Here is a 20,559-nt window from a genome sequence, read left to right as displayed (position 1 = left end):
TGGCAGATCATGCACTACTCTCGAATAATGCCCCTAGCTGGTGGACACCGGTATTTCACCTCGACAGCTGTGTTTCTCAACGAAGTTCTCAAGTTAGCTGTCAGCTTGACGATTGCAATGTACGACATCTCACGGACGCTGCCCCCTTTGACCCCAGCGACAGTACTCTTCGAACAATTATACATGTCTGTTTTCTCGGGTGACGGGTGGAAGCTCGCTATACCGGCAACGCTGTATACTCTTCAGAATTCTCTGCAGTACATTGCCGTGAGCAATCTTGCAGCGGTGCATTTTCAAATTTTGTATCAGCTGAAGGTAGGTTTTTGTGTTCACGATGGCGACGGGTGTGCTGACAGTTCCCAGATCCTTACAACAGCTCTTTTCAGTGTTACAATGCTTGGTCGAGCACTGTCGTCAAGGAGGTGGATTGCGTTGTTGTTATTAACATTTGGAGTTGCTATCGTACAACTACCTTCAAACGACCCCTCATTATACTCAGCAGACGATCCTCAATCTCGATTTTACTTCCCCCGATCCTTACACGAGTTAGGACAATTGACGAATGGGGCTGCTGAGGTGGCGAGGGAGTTGACAAAAAGGGGTCTGGCAGACCTTACAGAGGGCCTGACGAAGCGTTCTGCTACATACGAGGGCATTGAAGAGGATTTGGGGATCAAGCAACCGGTTATGAACTACTCGATTGGGCTGGCAGCAGTCTTGGTTGCCGCAACCATCAGCGGCCTAACTGGTGTATACTTTGAGAAAGTTCTGAAGGAGCCACATACGCACGTCACTGTATGGACGAGAAACGTGCAATTATCGTTTTATTCGTTGTTCCCGGCTCTGATTTTTGGCGTCTTTCTGAAGGATGGAGAGGAAATCGCCAAGAACGGGTTCTTCGATGGATACAATGCAGTGGTTTGGACGGCCATCATTTTGCAGGCAGGAGGTGGAGTGTTGGTTGCAATGTGCATCAATTACGCCGACAATATTGCAAAGAATTTTGCTACGTCGATTAGCATCGTTCTGAGCTTCCTTTTCAGTGTTTGGTTCTTCGAATTCCAGGTTACCTTGAACGTATGTCTCCTCGTTTCTACCTCGAAACGTACTCTTTTGCTAACGGAATGTAGTTTGTGGTTGGCACTGCAGTTGTCATCTTTGCTACGTACCTGTACAGCGGACCAGACCGGAAATGGAATCGACCCCCTCCAATAAACATTGCAAGTTACGAGAAGACGACGATTGACAACGGTATGACGCCCAAATACGAGGAGGATCGATTCAGGATGACATTGGATCCGTTAGACGGTCTCAGGGATACTGGATTGTCGACCTCAAGGCCATCCTCGCCCATGAGACATCATTCACGGATGGGCTCATCAAGAGGAAAAATAAAGAGAGGCGACTGAAAACACTGATGATGGGTTAGGAATTGTACAAATACAAAACGAGCCAATAGGACGGGTGCTCAAGCACATGGTTTGGGAATGAAACGAGAAATGTCGTCAAAATATGGGAAGGTCCATGTTCCATGCTGGTAGCATATGAGGCGTTGATGGTTGAAGACTCTGGTATTCCGGAGATCCTTTGGTTAGCATTGGCTACTGGTAGACAGGGGATATTGCATGAGCTGAACGTGTTAACGGCCACGTGATGCATAGAGGAAAGTAGTACCCATTTCTACAGTATCGGCTATAGACTCTTCATTTTCTGTATATGAAGCCAATTTTTCGAAATTTTGAAGGTCATGCAAACCAAGAACTCGGCCCTGTCCGCTGTCTGCTTCCTAGATTCAACAGCTGAGACAGTCTCAGCTTCAAGCTGTCTCGAGTTTAAGAGGAATGGCCATCGCTAGATGATATCTTGATAAGGATGCAATTAAAGCAGGTGGTCGTTCCTTAGTCCAGGAGTTGACCTTTTCTACAACACCTCCTCTCCTGGAATTTTCGGAAAGCACCTCGCTTAATTGTTCCTACTTCTACATTCGCTTTCCCAAACCCATCTCCTATCCTCTACACTCGTGCTTTCATTCCATGGGCAGGTTCTGCCACCACTGAATTGCTCTTGGAGGGACCTACGGCATACCAGTGTCTTTCCTTCCTGCTTTTTCCATCCCTCCTCAACCTAATCTGCGCTGTCAGCCGTCGTCGTGCTCTGGACTTCAACATCCCAAAATGGATCGACGTCTTGATCCGCATCTCCAACGCATTGTTGACAATGCTGCTGGAATGAACAACAACAGGGCGCAAGAGGGAGAGTTCACCTACGTTTCCGAGGAGCGACAACCTGTGGATTGGAGCTACAGGGCTGGACCAGTGCGGCCACCACAAGAACATACTTCTTTCAATGAATTTGGTCAGTTACCCTCATCTTATTGTGCATTATCTCCTTACAAATTCTCTACTTCAGACCGAGTTCAGTTAGATGGCCCATATCACACCCACCCACCTCCTTTTACAGGCTCCAACAGGGTCTCGCTCGCCCCTCGAAATATATACAATCAGCCCGATCAAGAACCAAGAACGCTTAGCAATGCCGATAACCACTTTAGGTTTACACAGAACTTGCGTGAAGGAGCACCCATGAACCCAGCACTACCGAGGCCAAATATGATGCAGCAGTCAGAACCAACGGCACCTCAGAGAAGCACCTTGTTTTCGCAACGGCACCCCAATTCTCAGTCTCTGGATTCAATAGACCATCTGGCAAATGCTATGTTGATACAAAAGTCGGTGCCACCATTGCAGACAGAGCCAGCACCACCCAACTTCTTCCATCGCCGCCACCCAAGTGGGATCAACCGGCTTCAGCCTCAGAGACAACAGGTTACTCCACCATTTAACTTGAGTGAGTCTTTGGCTACTTTCCTCTGTTTATAACTTAAGCAACGCTAACGTTTTAGGTGGATTTGTGTATAGCCCATCCGCCCAGGTATCAGAAGTATCCTCGCCTCCAGCTGCTCATGGCTCTAGTCCTACCGAGAGAATCAGCCTTCGTCGTGCTTCGAACCGTAGGGCTGCTCCCTCCACATATACACAAGTTGAAGATCACTTTCTAAAACCATCATTCCCTGAGACTCCCCGACGAGGGAATCATGTTGCTGATAGAGGCACACCGCAAACTCTTGCACTTGGACATGCTCCCCCAATGGCACACGGGATCCAACTCATATCTCCACACGATCTCCCCGATCGATTCCGTCAAGTCTTTCCCTATGAGCTCTTCAACGCGGTCCAGTCAAAATGCTTTGCACCTATCTATAGAACCAACGAGAATGTTGTTGTTTCAGCTCCCACTGGCAGTGGAAAAACTGCCCTTCTTGAACTAGCGATTTGTAGAGTTGTGGAAGGACACGGCTCGGGAACATTCAAGATTGTTTACCAGGCCCCTACAAAGTCTCTATGTGCTGAGCGTATGAGAGACTGGCAAAAGAAGTTCAGCCACCTCAACCTTCAGTGTGCGGAGCTGACCGGAGACACGACTCAAGCTGAAATGGCTCGAGTGAAGGTTGCCTCGATCATTGTTACTACACCCGAAAAATGGGATAGCATCACACGCAGATGGGTAGATCATCACAAGCTGTGTCATCTGGTGAAGCTCTTTCTGATCGACGAGGTGCACGTCCTGAAGGACATTCGCGGTGCCACTCTGGAAGCAGTTGTCTCTCGTATGAAGACGATGGGAGCTGATGTCCGCTTTGTAGCTCTCAGTGCTACCGTACCAAATTCCCACGACATTGCCATCTGGCTCGGCAAGGACCACACCAACACACATCTTCCAGCTCATCGAGAGACATTTGGAGAAGATTTTAGACCTGTCAAATTGCAGAAACATGTTTACGGCTACGAAGGCATGATGAACGATTTCGCATTTGATAAACTTCTTGATGGCAAGCTTACGTCGTTGGTCCAGAAGCATACTCACAAGAAGCCAATCATGGTCTTCTGCTTTACACGAAAATCCGTTGAGGGGACTGCAGCTATGTTAGCAGAATGGTGGACACGACAACGGGTGGTAGATCGAGCTTGGCCAGCACCTGTGCAAACGATTCGGGTTGGCAGCAAGGAGTTACAACAGCTGGTTGGATGTGGTGTTGCCTTCCACCACGCTGGCCTTGACCCTCAAGACCGTCATGCAGTCGAGACCGCCTACCTCAAGGGTGACATCAGCCTTATCTGCTGTACTTCCACGCTCGCTATGGGGGTCAATCTCCCTTGTCACCTTGTGGTGTTGAAAGGCACTGTTGGATTTCAAGACGGGCACCTAGCTGAGTATTCCGATTTGGAGGTCATGCAGATGCTTGGAAGAGCAGGCCGTCCTCAATTCGATGACAGTGCAATTGCAGTAATCATGACGCGATCGGACAAATCAGAGAAGTACAAGAAAATGATTTCAGGCCAGGATGTCTTGGAGAGTACCCTGCATCTCAACTTGATCGAACACTTGAACTCTGAGATCAGTCTTGGCTCTATTAAGAATCTTTACGGAGCAAAACAATGGATTTCTGGGACGTTCCTAAACGTACGAATGAGACAGAATCCCAAATATTACAAGATTGACGGAACCAACCCCGACGGAGATGCTGACAAGAGACTGGAAGAGGTCTGCGAGCGAGATCTCAAACTTCTTCAAGAATCTAATCTGGTCACCGATGCGGAGCGCTTCAGCTGTTCAGAATATGGTGAGGCAATGTCTCGCTATATGATACAGTTTGATACGATGAAGTTACTCTTGAGTATACCACCACAGGCAAAAACTGAGCAGATTGTAAGTGACCTTGCTGAATCCAGGTGACTTCTTGCTGACCATCGAAGCTTCATATTATTTGCCAGGCAGCTGAATTCAAAGACCTTCGAATGAAGCCACAAGAGAGACCCTTTCTGCGAGAATTCAATAAGTCTCCTTTTATTAAATATCCAATCAAGGAGACAGTGTCCACTACCGCGCACAAGATATCGTTGATGATCCAAACCCAACTTGGGGGCATTGATCATGCAACGGACAAGGACTTTGCGGTGGTCCGCCGACAGTTCCTAACTGACAAAGGCATCATATTTGACCGTGTTCATCGTCTGATTCGATGCGTCATCGACTGCAAAGCATTTGACTGCGACGCCGTTTCTACCAGACACGCCCTCGATCTAGCTCGGAGTCTCGTTGCCGAGTTTTGGGAGAATTCAAATCTTCAATTGAGACAAATCCCACAAGTCGGTCCTGCGGCGGTCCGAAAGCTTGTAAACAATGATATCAACAGCGTCGAAAAGCTCATGCAGAAGGATACTTCAACTATCGAACGAATTCTGAGCAAGAATCCTCCATATGGAAGAAAGACGAAGGACATCCTGATGGGTTTTCCCAACTTGTCCGTAAGTTCTGAGATTGTGGGGAGAGCACCCTCAAAGCCAGGCCAAAACCCAAAATTGAGTGTGAAGGTTGTACTCTCCTACAAAAACGACAAGACTCCGGTCTGGAAGGGCAAGAAGCCTTCGTTGACTTTCATGGCTGAGACAACTGACGGCAAGCTTGTCCATTTTTGGCGGTGCAACATTATGAAGCTGGAAAAGGGCTGCGAAATCAAATTTCACGTCGAGCTATCAGGCCCCGATGAGGAGATCAAATGTTGGGTAGCCTGTGAGGAGATAGTAGGCACAATTCGATCCTGTGTGCTCAAGCACAACCTTCCTGCGTTCGCTTTCCCAGCACCAGCAACTCGTCTGAAGCCTAATAACCAACCGTCAACGACCGAAAAGAAGGCTCCTCTTGACGACGCAGACGAGTTTGGAGGAGACGATCTGAAGGATGATGATATGTTGGCTGTCATCGAAAGTATTGAGCCAGTTGAGCGTGGCTATGGTTCCGACGAGTTTGAAGACATTGATGACCTCGAAATCCCCAAATCTACAAAGTCAAAGAAAGGACAAAAGCAGGCGACCTTCGTTCCATCAGTCCAGATGGCGAACGGAAAATGGACCTGCAGCCACGACTGCGCGGATGGTAAAATTCTCAAGAATGGTAAGCAGTGCAAACATAGGTGTTGTCATGAAGGGCTCGACAAGCCGAGAAAGGAGAAGAAAACGGGAGGGAACGTCAGTGGCTTCGGTTCTGGTACAACTCAAAAACCCAAGGTCAGTGAATCCTCCTCGTTTATTTCAGCATTAACCCGAGAGCAGACAGAGAAAGTAGCCTCGAAATTCAAACTTAAGCTCAAGGATGAGACACTGTCCGACTCAGCAGATGTTGAGATAGTTGACTTGGCTCAAGATCTCGAACCGAACACTTACGCAAAGTTAGCCCCACGAGACTATCGGAAATTGCACAACCTTCATATGAGCGTTCAATCCGACAAGCCTATCAGACTTCCCAAAGAGAAGCCAACATTCTCCTACGCCAGTGGCAAGGATCCTGATCTCCCGTTTCTCCACAAAGGCGATAACATCGGGGACACCTTCGGATCCCCAGATTCTGATGACGACGAATTCCCGTCTCCGTCTGAGATGGCACATATCTCGCTGGATCGAAACCCAAGTCCGGATCTATTCGAGTCTTTCAATCTCCCGGGGGAGCATACAGCACCGTCCTCATTTCCAGACAACTCTCTCGCGAGCTCAGAAGCCGAAATGCTTGCGCTGGCCGATACCGCGATGATTGACGCGCCAAGCTCTAAAGTCGACTCGAGCTTCGCGAATGGCGTCTTCGACTTCGACGCTTTCTACAACGAAACTCCAAAGAAGCCGACTATCTCTTCCCCAACGAAGGACGCTCTCAAGAATGAACCGAAGTCAACCCCTATTGTGCAGGATTCGCTTAAGCGAGATCGCTCGACAACTCCTGAATTCCAGCAAGCGAAGCACCGTCGTGTCATGAAGGACGAACCTATCTCCCTAGGTACTCAGGCTGCTATTCCGGATTGGGTTAGCGATTTTGACTCGGATCTGATCAATGAATTGAAAGGCTTTGTTGATTTTGTTGATTGAAGGGATTTGTGGGTCATGGTTTGGCGTTGAGATGAGGTATGATGAGTCTTGCCTTGCAAAGAGAACGAATATTGAAATCCATTGGGGGTGGTATACTGTGCTTGATTTTTGGAATTGCATTGCCACGGTTTCGAGAACCGATCGGGCTTTTTGCCTCTGGAGAGCTTTTGGGAGCTGACGCAACTTCGCGTTAAATATGATACCACTTTGTATTGCTCAATCTACGGATATATGCTAGTGCTCATGGATCACGAAGAAAACAAAGCAATACAATCGAGCATCGCCTACAAGCCCTCATTTCTAGCAACCGTGTTCTGTACTGATGTTGTGATCTTGTTGGAGCCCGACACATTCCCAGTATTGCTCTAATCAGACGCTTGCAGTTTAGGTTCTTCGACAAAGGCGCTAAGCAGACCGGTGCTCTTTTTTCAGAAGGAAAATTAGCAATGGGAAATCATTTGGGATTCATCTTGAGGACTGCCGCTAATAGAATACTATTTCTATGAGAATAAGGATGTCCACGACGTGAGGTTTCACAAACCTCACCAGTTGAATGACGACGCCGCTTCATCAACCCGATGTCTCTCTTGCTCGAAGGAGAATTCTGAAGTGGGAGAAGGACAGAAGTAGCAAAAAGTCTTTCCACTCAGGTGATTTTGCCCTTCATCTAAAAAATTTCCTGGTTGCTGAGACAATCTGAAAGTTCGCGCTAAGGGAAATTTTGGAGTGTTTCCTGAACCAAGCAGTCGCCGACTGGTCATCTCAGACATCAAAGAAACCGCAAAATGCCGACAGGTGGGCCTGTACAATATATTAACTCAGATATAAAAGTTGATGCAGAGAAATTTCTCAAGGTTCCGAGGAATCGAAATCGTCTGGGACTAGCGTGTGCTCTTCGCAACGTCCTTCATACTCAGCATTCACTGCCACATCCTCTCAGACAATAACGAGTGATTGCCTGTATTAGATGATCTTTTCCCCTCCTCTCTCTAAGCATTATATTTTTTTCGCGTGGTTGCTTCCAATCGTGGCTCAGTAAGTTGCGCCGCTCGCGAGTTCCCTCCCCCAAATCCTTCGCATAGTCCAACAGATCTAGGCAGCATTGTTTGCCCTGCGAGTCTCGCTATGTCCCACTGAGATGCATATCTGTGGCCCCAGGAGTCTGCGAAGCCACTCCCGGGCAATGCTTAAGCCAGACGTCGTGCTGATCACGGGTGAGATCCAAGGCAGACGCGTTTGGGACCCCCCTTCATGTTTCGATTTTAGAATGGTAACATCCACAGTTCACAGTTGCTTTAAACCATCTTCAAGCGCAAGCAAAATACATTTTCTAAAGCTTAATCGCATCTCTCCTTGAAACTCCTATCTTCCAATCGAAAATTTCTTCAAATCGTTCTTAAAAATGTCTCCCCGTTATACTCCCCTCTCTCACGAAGACTCAGACGAAGAGTCCTCTCCCGAGGAGCATCTTCTCTCAATATCCAGCATCAATTCAAGACACACCGAACCACCCTCAACATGTTCCACAACATTCAAACCAGCTCTCGTTCTCCGTTTGGCGTCCTTGGTCATGGGGATCATCGCATTCATCATCTTCATCGTCGATGGCAATACTCCCTTCATCGCCACGGACATCGTTCTGGCCTTCATCATGATCCTGGATTTCTCCATGATCATCCATCACGCCATCTCTGACGTTTTCCAAGTCACTATCCACCTGCGCCACGGGTCTTGGAAGGGTGATATTCGAGGGCCCGAAAAGTCGAACGCAGCATGGTACATCGATATTGCGATCACTCTCGCTCTGACCATTTCTCTTATTGTTGGAACCGCTGTTAGTTGGGGTGGAATATGGATCGCGGCTGCCGTTTTTGGCTACATCATTATGTAAGTGTGACACTTGACCATCGTTACTGGTTAACTGACGTTTTGAACAGAATTCTGCATATTCTACTTGCAATTCCCTTTATCCGCAAGAACAATTTGACTGTCACAATCTCGGCCAAGCTCAACAAGGTGGCAGAAAAGATCGCAGCGCATTCAGGCATTTCGGCTCAGCCATCAGGTAGACCTACCGGCTCTGATGCTGGCTCTGCTAGAGGAAGGACAGTGGAGGTTGGTGAGCCGAGAGAACCAGTGGAAGATCTTGTTTAGGCTTCTCCCAGAACACAAATATCGACTTGGTGATTGAGGTCTTGAGGTAGCGTTCGAAGTCATGATATCCTAGGGTTGAGTGGATAGGAAGGAGATTCAAACCTGCCGTGATGTTTGAAGGCTAGTATCATCTTGGATAGGCTGCTATAGGACTGGTAGTCTCGTCTTGTTTCGTTGTATCTTGAGGGTGTTCACTCATACTGGAAGGTTATGGTCCATTATGCCTTATATCATATCTATTTCTGCAATCTATCCCATATATCTTTTGACGAAAGAATTGTGCTCACGGCACTAGCAAATCCAACAAATGCTTGAGTCGTCACTAACCACCCAGTCACAAAACCAGGAAGGAAGAGATCAAAGATATCTACCACCATCCTTCTCCTGATTCCACCGAGCTTTTCCTTCTGGGCTTGAACACCTTGACTCTTCCCTTTGCCCTTTTCAGCGCTCCCACCCTCAACCTCTCCACCCTCAGCATAAAGTTGCAACCCACCCAAAAGTATCGAACACACGAGCGAGTAAAACCAAAACTTGTTCCCTTCAACCAGACACGACTCCGCCCACGGCGAAGGCCAAACTCCCATCGTGTCCAACTATTCCTCCATCAGTACCCGGTCCCCAAAGGATCATCTCAGAACACTCACAATGGTCAAACTCTCTAAAAACAGATAAGCACCAAGACAACTCCATTTTCCTACCTCCAACACGCCCATCACTCCAACCGTAGTATAAAAGCTATCAAAAGCCTTCGGAAAGGCATCCAGGAATTTGAAGAACCTGAAATATCTTCTCCCTAACATCGAACGTCCATCAGCTTGCTGAAAAATGGAAATAATTTTGAGAAAAGGGACGAACCGAGAGCAAACTGTCTTCTTAGCAACAACCAGGTCTTGGCATCTTCGGCTGTAGTTGAATAGGCGGCGAGGATTTGGGAGAGCGATTGGGAGAGTCTGAGGATCTTCTCTAGGGCAGCTGAGGGGCTTGTCAATAAGAGATTTGGAGTAGTCACGTGAGGAGAAGGGAATGGAACGTACCGGCGTCGTTTGTGAAGCGTACGACTTGCTTGAAGCTCATGATGAGCTTGGGAGATTAGAGGACCGGGGTGAACAGATTGGGCGTCCGATTCTAGGGGCCAGGCCTTGCTGGCATCGAACTCGAGGAGGATGTCGAGCTTTGAGCCTGTGTTTGTCGGTGAGAGGCTCTTGAAAGTGTAAACGAATTAATGCCAACCACAAAACTAATCTCCCAAGTTTTGAGGGCAGAAGACTAAAGGCTCGTTGGGTTAAAATCGACGAGAGAGGAGACCCTTGAGGATTCCAAGTATTTGAAGATAAAGCCGACCTCGCTAACAGCAGTGGGGGGCTGCCAAAACAGGTGCAAGAATCCCAACGGAACCAGATCACAATAATAACAAGACTCCAAATGGCAAAAGAAATCCAAGAGGACCCAGAAACTAGCTCTCGCTCGTTATCTGTGGCGGAGTATCACTTCTAAACCGTTACCTCAGTAGTGGTTAGGGCCGGGCACATACAACTTTGACTCAAGTGTATATCCAAGAAACTTACTTGCGTAAGCTTACGACTGGATCAACTCTTAGCAAAGAAAATAATTGCCTCAATCTATTAAGGCCAAGTCAAAAGCGAAGTGAATCATGAAATCGAATTGAGTTCACACATTTTTGATCGCTTCACTTCACGACGAAGCGGGAGAAGGGCTGGTTAGGGATGTTCAGTCACATCATTTATTTATTTGTCTGCTACAAAGAAAATCATGCGTGCATAACGCCTCGACTCGGAAGGCCATCCATGCTTAATAGCGATAAATACACAGGAACGGTTCCCTATAAACAATCTACCATCCAAGATCTATTGCCCTGGAGCAATCAACTTTCCCTGTCTTAACGCATCGTGGTCCCATCCACCGGCCAACGCTGCTCCCCCGTTCTTCTCTGCATAATCTTTCATGCGAGCTTCTAATTCTGGTCTGAAATGTCTAATAAGACCCTGAATGGGCCAGGCAAAAGCCTCACCAAGAGCTATTAAAGTATATCAGTACATGCCTTGGAAGTTCCTTACGATTTACGTACCGCAGATGGTGTGGCCCTCAACTTGCTTTGTGAGCTCCTGCAACATATCAATCTCTCGCTCTCTTCCTTGACCCTTCTCAAATCTCTTCATAATCTGCTCCGTCCACTTGCTACCCTCCCTGCATGGCGTGCACTGCCCACAGGATTCGTGTCTGTAGAAGTGGCTCAATCTTGAGATAGCACGGACGACATCTGTGCTCTTGTCCATCACAATGACAGCCGCAGTACCAAGACCAGATTGGCTGTCCTTCAAGGCGTCGAAGTCCATCAACTGGTCATCGCAGACGTTCTTGGGCAAGATGGGCGTTGAGGAACCACCAGGAATGATAGCCTTTAAGTTATCCCACCCTCCTCGAACGCCACCACAGTGCTTCTCAATGAGCTCTTTCAGAGGAATGCTCATCTCTTCCTCAACAGTACATGGGTTGTTGACGTGACCAGAAATACAGAAGAGCTTTGTTCCCGAATTTCGCTCACGACCGAATGATGAGAACCAATTTGCTCCTCTTCTGCAAATCGTTGGTGCAACTGCAATTGTTTCGACGTTTGCCACTGTGGATGGACATCCGAAAAGACCGACGGAAGCAGGGAAGGGGGGCTTTAGACGAGGCTTGCCAGGCTTTCCCTCGAGAGATTCGATGAGTGATGTCTCCTCACCGCAAACATAGGCGCCCATTCCACGGTGGAGATAAACGTCGAAATCGTAGCCACTTCCACACGCATTCTTTCCAATCAGACCATCCTTATATGCTTCTTGAATTGCTCGTTGCAAGATCGTGGCTTCGTGGTAGAACTCGCCACGGATGTAGATATATGCAGCTGTGCAGTTCATGGCCCGGCCAGCAACCAGACATCCTTCGATGAGCTTGTGGGGATCCTTCCGCATAATCTCTCGGTCCTTGCAAGTTCCAGGCTCACCCTCATCAGCATTAACAACCAAGTACCTTGGCTTTGTATCCTTATCCCAATCCTTGAAATTCATGAATGACTATTATATGTTAGCTTACCACTCAATAGCTGGCTGGGTTCTCGATCTTATACCCATTTCATGCCGGACGGAAACCCAGCGCCACCACGACCTCGCAGACCTGAAGCTTTGATTTCGGAGATGATCTGAAACAATTGTCAACAACTGTTTCCCCCCCAATTCCTCTTGCAGGATCTAACTTACCCAGTCATGCCCTTTGAGCAAGATCTCCTTCGTTTTGTACCAGTCTCCATACTTCTTGGCGCTTTTTAAATCTGCTCCATGGTGTCCATACAGATTCTGAAAGATACGGTCCTGGTCCCTCAATCCACCAAAGTGGGTTCGTTTCGGCGGAGGGGGTGCATCTTGGACTGTGGCAAGTCCTCGACTCTGCTGTGATGGGGAAACGGAAGAAGGGAATCGAGAGGCGACGTGCGCTGTCGAAGGCAGCACCCGCGTAGAGAGAGTAGAGACGGCCTTAGGAGATGGCGCGTGTCGCGAAAGCATTTTGAGAGGTGGTTGTGCTCAATTGAGCGAGACTGGGGAAGGAGCAGCTGGATTGAAGTTGGAATTGAGATATTTGGGAGGAGGCTCTAAACTCCAAATCCAAGTCATCATAGATCAGATGAGCGCTGATTGGTTGATCGACGCTCTAGAGCTTTTACGGCAGGGGAGGAAGACCAACCATGCGAAATCTCCAACATCAAAGAGTCTCGAGATTCTCAGAGACCTTCACAAATCATGCTTTCTACAACTTGAACAAAACTTTTCGTCCGAAGCCGGCAGGCTACGGCATCAAAGCTTTACAGAAGTAAGCCGCGTGTGCTAAAAATTTATACCTGCAATCTAATTTCTAACTTCATTTCTGCAACACCAGATCTCCATACCTTCATTGACCTCGATCGGATTCCCACTCATAGTCGATACCTTGCTAAATCGGCACCATGTCTTCAAAACGTGCCTCGACCATGCCCGCGCCACCCAAGCCTCCAACATCTCTCGCATCCTCCCTAATCATCGCCGAACACGCCTCCCTCACTGGCACACATCTCATAACCCTTGGACCCAACACCGTTGTTCACCCACGAGCAAGGTTCAACTCGGCCCATGCACCCATAACCGTAGGCAGCAATTGTATCATTTGCGAGCGGAGCTTAATCGGCTTTCAAAGCGACGCAGCGGCGAACGAAAGAAAAGGAGCTGTGATTGAGAATGGCGTTGTCATAGAGGTTGGAGCTGTGGTGGAGGCCAGGACCGTGGGCGAAGGCACTGTTGTTGAAGTACAAGCCAAGATTGGAAAAGGTGCGGTGTTGGGAAAGGTGAGATTAAATTTCCTGAATTAGAATGTCGTTCTAACGTCTTTCAGCACTGTAAGATTGGTCCACTCTGTGAGATTGCAGAAGGAGAGGTCATCCCAGATTTCACTGTTGTCTATGGGAATGGGATGCGGAGATTAGACAGTAGTGGTGTTGAGGACTTGAAATTGAAAATGGTTGCTAGGCAAATCGAAGTGTTGAAGAAACTTATACCCAGCAATCTAGCAAAGTTTCAATGACAAGTCTTGACTCAAAAACCATTTTCAATTCTGAGATTGATCCTCTTCTTGGGAATCTTGCCACTGATGCTCAGGAAATAGCAGCGCAGCTACTAGATACAATGTTTCCACACAGCCCCCACAAACGCCCATTCTTTAGCTCCACAAATGAAAGCCCGTCCCAGGCTATGCAATAAACAGATATCATACAAACAAGACATGTTTTTTCCGCTCATTAGTTTGGTCCGCCTCCACGAGGTCTCTTCCCAGCATTGCCCTGCTGAGGACCTCCAATAGATCCTTCGTCCCGAGCTCGTTTGATGCCCGCCGTGCCAGTAGGACTGTAAGGGGTCGCTGAAGCATTCAGACCACCTCTCTGCGGAGGTCCACCTCTACCGCGTCCGCCTTGCCCTGTTTGACCACCGCCGCGTGCTTGATAAACCTGTGCTCCACCGCGTCCTCGCATGGTCGTGCTGCCTCGCATCGTTGGGAGTGAGGAAACCCGTTGAGCAGGATTACCAGGTTGAGAAGGCTAGGGACGGTCAGCGGAATTCTTGAGGGTAATATTGAAAGACTTACTACAGGAATGTTGCTGGCAGCCACAGCGGGTGTACCATTTGACAAAGCAGGAGTGGTAGATGATTGTGGTTGGGGTACCTGAGGTGGCCCATTGCTGGCTGCTTCGGTCTTGACCTCAAGTGGTTTCGAGACTGCTGCAGAAGTCCCATTCGACTGCGGGGCTGGCTCTATTTGAGATTATTAGACATTGCCGAGCTCAATGGGATTTGGGGTTCATACCAGGATTTGTAGTGGGGACAGGGGGAGGTTTGTAATTCTTGACCTCCTCCCAAACCTCGACCACTGGCTTCTGAGGTGTCTCTTGTGCCGCTTTCTCGACAATCTCGAGCTTGCCCGTGGCCAGCTTCGCCTTGTTCTCTGACATGTTGATCTTCAGGTGTGACTTCTTGCCCTCCATCATTACGGACTGAAGTCTTTGGGCTTCAGCCTTTTGCTGTGCTTCGGCCAGCACTTTCGTATGCTCGTCTTTGAGCTTCTGAGTTTCGACCGCGACCCTCTTGGTCAAGTTACCCTTAAAGATCTCTCGAGCTGTGGCATTGTTCTGAAGAATTTCGCGGACCTCCTTGTCAGATAAATGAGGGACTGAAGGACTTGCTTGAGGCGGGTTTTGGCTCGGAGTTCCGGGGGCAGGAGTTGCAGGAGTTGCAGGGACGTTTTCAGATGGCTTCGCTTGCGTTGTTGCTACCGTGGCAGCAGTCTTAGATTCTGCAAGCCATATCTGCTTCTCCTGGTCCAGTTTGAGCTTGTACTCAGCCTCCAATTCAGCCTTCTGAGTCTCTCTAGCCTGTACAAGCCTCTTATTCAATTGGTCCTTCATCTTTTCCGAACGGGTCTTCAGTGTGGCCTCCACCTGCCCCTCAATTTTTGTGGCCCTCTCCTCTTGTTCCTTAAACTTCGCCTCGGCTGCAGCAATGCGTTCCTCTAATACATTTCTCTCATTTTCCGAGAGACCGCTGTTTGGGGTCTCGTCGATCTGCCCGTCTTCAGTGCCATTCTGCATGGTTGTGTCGGAGGAATGGGTCGTCTGCCGTGACTGGGCTGCGGCGGCCTCAGCAACCGCAGAGGCGCGCTCTGAATTGGACTTCTCGAGCTGCTCTCGCAAGTCCTTCAGTTGAGCCTCTAGAGATTGTTTTTCTTGGGACACTTTCTCAAGCTCTTTACGCAAATCTGCAAGTTGCTGGTTGTCGACCGAAGTTGTTCGTTCTGCGACTGGTGTCGCTGGAGCTTGCTCAGGCGATTGAGAAGCAGCAGCTAGAGCACGTTCTCGTTCGGACTTGACTGTTTCGAGTTCCTGCTTTAGAGATGTGAGCTGCTGCTCTGCAGCTTCTTTCTCTCGAACAGCTATCTCAAGCTCCTGTCGCAGTCCAGACAGTTGTTGTTGAAGAGAATCTCTCTCCTGCAGAGCAACATCTCTCTCAGCTGTTCTGTCTTTGTTTTCCTTGGTTTGAACACGGCTCCTCTCCTTGGCTTGCTCGATCAATTTTGTCCGTGACTGTTGCCATGTCCCCTTTTCAGATTCCAAGCTCTGCAACTTTTCTTGAAGAGGTTGTTGTTCTTCAAGGAGGGAATCCCGCTCAGCTCGCAAAGATTCGAGGGACTCCTTGAGTTGTTCCATCTCAGCAGGGTCGATGCGGTCATACTTGGAAATGATGTCTTGGGTGCGTTTTTGCCAGCGATCGCGATCTTCTTGTAATAGACGCATTTCTCCATCCATCGTCTCCCTTCCATGCTCAAGTTCGCGAATCTTGGTTTCCAGAGGTTGCATCTGCTCCATGAGTTGTTCAACGCGCTTAGTCTTTTCTGCTAGCTGTGTCTGAGCTTGCCGAGTCTCATTCCGTAAGGTAACACTGCTTTCGCGCATCAGGTTCAATTCATTAAGCTTCTCCATGAGATCCTTGTGTGCAACAGAGCTGCGACCGCCATCTGCGTGTAAACGGCGCTCTTGATCGAGCTTCAGTCTGCTCTCATCCAATTGTGACTGTGCATAGTCAAGCTTCTGTTGCAGGCGTTTAGCTTCCTGGACCTTGAGTTCATATTGAACTTCAACAATTTCCTTCTCTCGCCTCAAGAAAGCGTTCAGTTCACGAAGCCCATCCGCGGCTCGATCGTTTGAAGACTCAGCAGCGAATGATCCAGAATCAACATTTTCGGCATGTGTAGCACGACTTTGCTGGAGGGCTGAGATCTGGGCTCCAACATCTTCAAGCTGTTGATGAAGAAGCTTGTTTTGGGCGTTCAAATCATCACGTCGTGTCCTCAACTCCTGCAGCTCTTGTTCGAAATGTTGACGACGTTCTTCCCAAGAGCTCTCGTTTTGGCTCAATGCAGCTCTCGCGGATTCAGCATCAGCCTTAAGGCTCGCAGACTCCGTCCTCAGTTGATTATGTTCGGCCCGTAGATTTTGCAGCAATTTTGCAGCTTCGGCATGCTTGACCAATTCATCTTCGTAGTCTTCTTGGGCTTTTGTAGCGATTACTGCTTGTGCTCGGAGATCTTGTTGATGAAATTGCGCCGCAGTGGCGTGTCTCTCATCTTCGTCCTTCAGTCGAGAAATCTCAGCTTCGAGTATCGCCTTTTCTTCCTCGGCTTGTCTGGCAACCTCCGACTGCTGGTTTCGTAATGTGGTCAACTCGTTGTTGGTGTTACTGAGCTCCGCCGAGATATCGTCCACTCTCTGCTGAAGTTCATGAATCTTGGCATCCTTCTCCTCGATGATGCGGTCCATCTCCTCTCGATATTGGTCTTGAGTTGCGTTTAGACTTTGCAATTCTTCTTCAGAGGACTGGCTAATAGACTTGTACTGCTCCATCTGGCTCCTAGTATTCTCAAGCTCCGATTTCGACAAGTCAAGATCTCGCTTCAACTCCGAGACTTCAATGGCTAGTTCTTGTTCCCTAGTGAGCTCGCCTTCAGGGAAAGCCTCACTTGGAGGAGCGACTGTTTGCCCATTGGTGCCTGGGCGAGGTGTTGGTCTTGGCTGGAGTAACTCAAAACGCTCTTCGGCACTCTTGAGTTCGATGGAAAGTTCGTCAACGCGTGCTTGAAGGTGGTCACGCGTAGTCTTTGCTGCCACCAACTCTTCCCGAGCTTGACTCAAGGTTGACGCAAGATCATCGATACGCTTCTGGTTTTGTTGAGAATCGTATTCTTTCCGCAGTTGGGCTTTCTTGCTATCCTCCACTTCATCGTTGAGTTTGCGTTTTGTGGTGCTTAACTCAGCCTCGAGAGACTCCACCTGTGCTTGCAAGCGTCGTCGCGCCTCGGAATCTGCGAGTTCGCGCTCATTTTGAAGAGTTTGTTGATTGGCGACCAGATTGTTCAGTCTGGTACGTTCATTCATTAAGCCCTCGTTATCCTGGCTCAGTCGATCTTGGATATCCTTCCAGAGTTTCTTCTCCGCCTTGAGATTGGCATTCTCGTTGCGCATACTCTCGAGGAGCCCCTTTGCCTCAACCAGATCCTCAGCGACCTGCTGAGTCCGAATATCTTGCTTCGCTGAGGCTTCGGAAAGAACTTGGGATCGCTTCTTCAGCTCGGTATTCTCTTTCTCCAGCATAGCGTAATTGGAAGTCAAAATTTCGTGGCGTTCATTGATGAGGGTGAGTTGACTGGTAACCTTCGCAACTTCAGTGTGAAGTGTACCTTTCTCAATGGACAGCTTCTCTACTTGCTCTTTCAAAGTTCGGCGATCAACGGTCTGCTCCTCCCTGTACTGGTCAAAGTGAGTTTGAAGTTCCCGAAGCAAAACGGCGTAGTTGGCATTATCCCTATTGCCACCTTGCTCAATAGTTTGCATGAGGCCATTTTGATTTCCATCAACAGATTGACCAAAAACAGAAGCAAGATCTGATGAAGGTGGAAGTTGGCCACGATGTTGAAGCATGCGACGGAACATGTCTCTCTCCTTAATGTAACTTTCAGATCGAGTGATCATTGACTGCAGCTCGTCCTTGTAATTCTCAATCTTCGACTGGAGCGTTTGGACCTCTTCGTGATCCTTCGCGGCTTGATGTTTGGCTGCCAAAGCTTCTTCACTCTCCATCTGGGCGCCCAACTGTCTTGTGATCTTGAGAAGCTCTTGGTTCTTCTCCTGGAGCTCGCTGATGCTTCGGAATACTGTTAATCGTTGACTGATGAATCGATCGGTATCAGTCATTCCTTCCAAGGCCTCTTCACTAACTTCGCCGCGAGCTAGGCGTTCGAGCTGGGTTCGTTCTGCAGGGTTCAATGCATCCAATCCACGCTCTCGCGCGTCCAGATCACACAATAGCATCTTAATCTGGGCGCTGAGATCTCGGAGCTGTTGACGAAGTATATTGGCCTCGGCCTTAGCCGTGGACAATTCGCTTTCCGCCTTTCTAGCATCCTTTTTGGCACGGTCTCTCTCCTTTCCAGTTTGGTCCACAAATTTCGACATCTCGATAACTTCCTGTTGGAGACGTTCATGTTCGGCTTGGAGCTCTTCAATTTCGGGCTGCTTAGCCTCTAAAGTATCCACCATCTCATGCAAGTTCGCACTAAGCTGTTCGCTTCTCCTCTTCTCTGTTGCCAACTGACCCTTGACTTTGTACAGTTCCTCGATAGCCTGGGTTGCTGTAATGGCGGATTTGCTTCTGACGGATCCAGGCGTGCCAAATTGTGCGGGCGAGCCTGACCTTCCTAGCAGGGATCCATTTACACCTTGTCGTGGTGTTCCCGGTACAGAGCCAGGACGTGGTGCGGCTACGAGGGCCTCAAGACGGTCGACATCCGCTTCTAACTCAGCAATGCGATGCTCAGCCTGTTCGCGGTCCTGTCTCTCAGCCTCGGCCTCCTGTCGGCATCTACCAACTTCCTCAGCGGCGTCATCCTTGGCCTTCTCAAGTGCGGCCTCCACCTCCTTGAGTCTATTGCGGTGAGTTTCTGTTTGTTGCGTCTGAAGTTCGGCAAGTCGGCGCACACTCTCTAGCTCTTGACGGAAACCCTCCTCGGCAGTTGCAGCTGCTTCTTGGAGTTGTTGAACTTTGCTGAGAGACTCTTCAGCCTTCTGCTGCAAGTCCTCAAGTCTGTTCCTCAACGCTTGCTCGGTCCTCTTTAAAGCTTCCAGGTTGGAGTTTGCTTCCTCGTTTTCACGCTGTAGCTCAGAAATCCTAGTACCCTTTTCCTTTCGGTATTTCAAGGCCTCCGCGCTCTTGGTCTTTAATTCGTTCTCAAACCATTCATTATTGCGCTTCGCCAACTCAACCTCTTGCTTGAGATTTTGCTCCCTAAATTTGGCGCTGGAAGCCGCAGAGTTGGCATTCTGCACAGCTTGCTGTAGAGAGGTGATTTGTTGGCTAAGTTCCAAGCCCTTTTGATGCTGCTTCTGCAGGTCCTTGGCAAGTTCGTCGTTCGCGGTGGTCTTTGATTCGAGAACAACGATCGTGTCACGATTAGCAGCCTCGAGGGACGTGACTCGTGCTCGGAGAGTTTCCACCTCGGAGGTCGATGTGCTGGAGGAGGACTTGAGTGTCTGGAGCTCAGTCTCGAGGGATGATCTCGCATTTTCTGTAAAACAACATAGTTAGTAGATGACGCGCCGTTTTAGAATGATGCATTTACCTTCTTCCTTCAGCTTTGTCCGTACAACTTCAACGGTCTTCTGCGACTTCTCTAAGCTTGCTCTGAGACCTTCGATACGCGTCTCTGAGCTCCTCACGGCATTCTCTAGCTCAATATCTGCCCGAAGTTTGTCTGCCGCCAACTCTTTGTGCTCGCGCGCCTTTGCTGTGATTGCCTCGAGAACGGATTGAACAAGGACGGTGGTTGGGGAATCGAGGACGGAGTTGAGAGTCTGTTGCGGTAGACTTAGATAGGCCGACAGGTAGTCGACATCTAGTACCGCAGCAGCCATGGCTAATAAAGGCTCCTCATCAATTGTGGGGGTGGTTCATCGAAGGGCAGGATATCTTGACGATGTATGACGGTAACCGCGTTTTCTGTTGTTTGGCGCGGAGGTGAAATCCACAATAATTCGACGACGAGAAATAGAGATCCCGGCACGTATGAGTCAGCGCATCATTCAGCTAAATTATAGATCAGCGGCTTGATCAGGGTGAATCTCTGCGTTGAAATGGCCGTGGTGTTGATTGGGAAAAGGCATTCTTTGAGCTCTTGGACGTTTGCGTCGAAGAGGTTAGCGCGGAGCGCGGGCCATGCTAAGATCACAGCCTTGTCATCCCGAGCTCGACTTCCATCTTTGATGCCTGCTCTCATTTCTTTGTCCTCAAACGTTGACTCCCCA

At 48.8% G+C, this 20,559-nt stretch overlaps 7 protein-coding genes across 7 annotated transcripts; 4 read left to right on the top strand and 3 right to left on the bottom strand.

Annotated features, from left to right (window-relative positions):
• Positions 1-27: 27 nt before the first annotated feature.
• On the top strand, positions 28-1,409 carry K444DRAFT_530548 (udp-galactose transporter-like protein; the record flags this gene model as incomplete). The annotated part of the gene is made up of 3 exons (XM_024874911.1): positions 28-315; positions 364-1,077; positions 1,131-1,409. The coding sequence occupies 3 exons, from the start codon at positions 28-30 to the stop codon at positions 1,407-1,409; spliced, it is 1,281 nt and encodes a 426-aa protein (XP_024735854.1).
• Positions 1,410-2,174: 765 nt separating this feature from the next.
• Positions 2,175-6,974, top strand: K444DRAFT_630599 (P-loop containing nucleoside triphosphate hydrolase protein; the record flags this gene model as incomplete). The annotated part of the gene is made up of 3 exons (XM_024883240.1): positions 2,175-2,847; positions 2,903-4,767; positions 4,833-6,974. The coding sequence occupies 3 exons, from the start codon at positions 2,175-2,177 to the stop codon at positions 6,972-6,974; spliced, it is 4,680 nt and encodes a 1,559-aa protein (XP_024735853.1).
• Positions 6,975-8,376: 1,402 nt separating this feature from the next.
• K444DRAFT_630598 (uncharacterized protein) lies at positions 8,377-9,128 on the top strand (the record flags this gene model as incomplete). The annotated part of the gene is made up of 2 exons (XM_024883239.1): positions 8,377-8,861; positions 8,912-9,128. 2 exons carry the CDS (start codon positions 8,377-8,379, stop codon positions 9,126-9,128), a joined length of 702 nt encoding a protein of 233 aa, XP_024735852.1.
• A 118-nt stretch (positions 9,129-9,246) lies between these two features.
• Positions 9,247-10,387, bottom strand: K444DRAFT_419445 (uncharacterized protein). Its single transcript, XM_024872693.1, has 5 exons — positions 10,362-10,387; positions 10,166-10,310; positions 9,987-10,103; positions 9,776-9,924; positions 9,247-9,724 (listed from the first exon to the last, which is right to left on the bottom strand). Exons 2-5 carry the CDS (start codon positions 10,203-10,205, stop codon positions 9,365-9,367), a joined length of 666 nt encoding a protein of 221 aa, XP_024735851.1. The 5' UTR covers positions 10,206-10,310; positions 10,362-10,387; the 3' UTR covers positions 9,247-9,364.
• A 458-nt stretch (positions 10,388-10,845) lies between these two features.
• On the bottom strand, positions 10,846-12,749 carry K444DRAFT_562931 (NADH-ubiquinone oxidoreductase 51 kDa subunit mitochondrial precursor). Its single transcript, XM_024877009.1, has 4 exons — positions 12,389-12,749; positions 12,259-12,330; positions 11,218-12,205; positions 10,846-11,166 (listed from the first exon to the last, which is right to left on the bottom strand). The coding sequence occupies exons 1-4, from the start codon at positions 12,689-12,691 to the stop codon at positions 10,997-10,999; spliced, it is 1,533 nt and encodes a 510-aa protein (XP_024735850.1). The 5' UTR covers positions 12,692-12,749; the 3' UTR covers positions 10,846-10,996.
• Positions 12,750-13,128: 379 nt separating this feature from the next.
• Positions 13,129-13,739, top strand: K444DRAFT_630596 (trimeric LpxA-like protein; the record flags this gene model as incomplete). The annotated part of the gene is made up of 2 exons (XM_024883238.1): positions 13,129-13,503; positions 13,551-13,739. 2 exons carry the CDS (start codon positions 13,129-13,131, stop codon positions 13,737-13,739), a joined length of 564 nt encoding a protein of 187 aa, XP_024735849.1.
• Positions 13,632-20,169, bottom strand: K444DRAFT_724696 (uncharacterized protein; the record flags this gene model as incomplete). Its single annotated transcript, XM_024888632.1, has 4 exons — positions 13,632-14,250; positions 14,298-14,464; positions 14,517-19,823; positions 19,878-20,169. 4 exons carry the CDS (start codon positions 20,167-20,169, stop codon positions 13,954-13,956), a joined length of 6,063 nt encoding a protein of 2,020 aa, XP_024735848.1. The 3' UTR covers positions 13,632-13,953.
• Between the last annotated feature and the right edge of the window lie 390 nt (positions 20,170-20,559).

This window comes from Hyaloscypha bicolor (genome assembly GCF_002865645.1).
Source record: "Hyaloscypha bicolor E unplaced genomic scaffold K444scaffold_87, whole genome shotgun sequence".
NCBI classification, from domain to species: domain Eukaryota; kingdom Fungi; phylum Ascomycota; class Leotiomycetes; order Helotiales; family Hyaloscyphaceae; genus Hyaloscypha; species Hyaloscypha bicolor.
This window is presented reverse-complemented; position numbering and strand designations above follow the sequence as displayed.

Coding starts and splice junctions, on each gene's coding strand:
- K444DRAFT_419445 (XM_024872693.1), bottom strand. CDS start 10,205: ATGAGCTTCAAGCAAGTCGTACGCTTCACAAACGACGCCG. Junction 10,104..10,165: donor ACGCTTCACAAACGACGCCG/GTACGTTCCATT, acceptor CAAGCCCCTCAG/CTGCCCTAGAGAAGATCCTC. Junction 9,725..9,775: donor TTTTAGAGAGTTTGACCATT/GTGAGTGTTCTG, acceptor ATGGAGGAATAG/TTGGACACGATGGGAGTTTG.
- K444DRAFT_562931 (XM_024877009.1), bottom strand. CDS start 12,691: ATGCTTTCGCGACACGCGCCATCTCCTAAGGCCGTCTCTACTCTCTCT. Junction 12,206..12,258: donor TTCCGTCCGGCATGAAATGG/GTATAAGATCGA, acceptor AACATATAATAG/TCATTCATGAATTTCAAGGA. Junction 11,167..11,217: donor TGAGGGCCACACCATCTGCG/GTACGTAAATCG, acceptor ATACTTTAATAG/CTCTTGGTGAGGCTTTTGCC.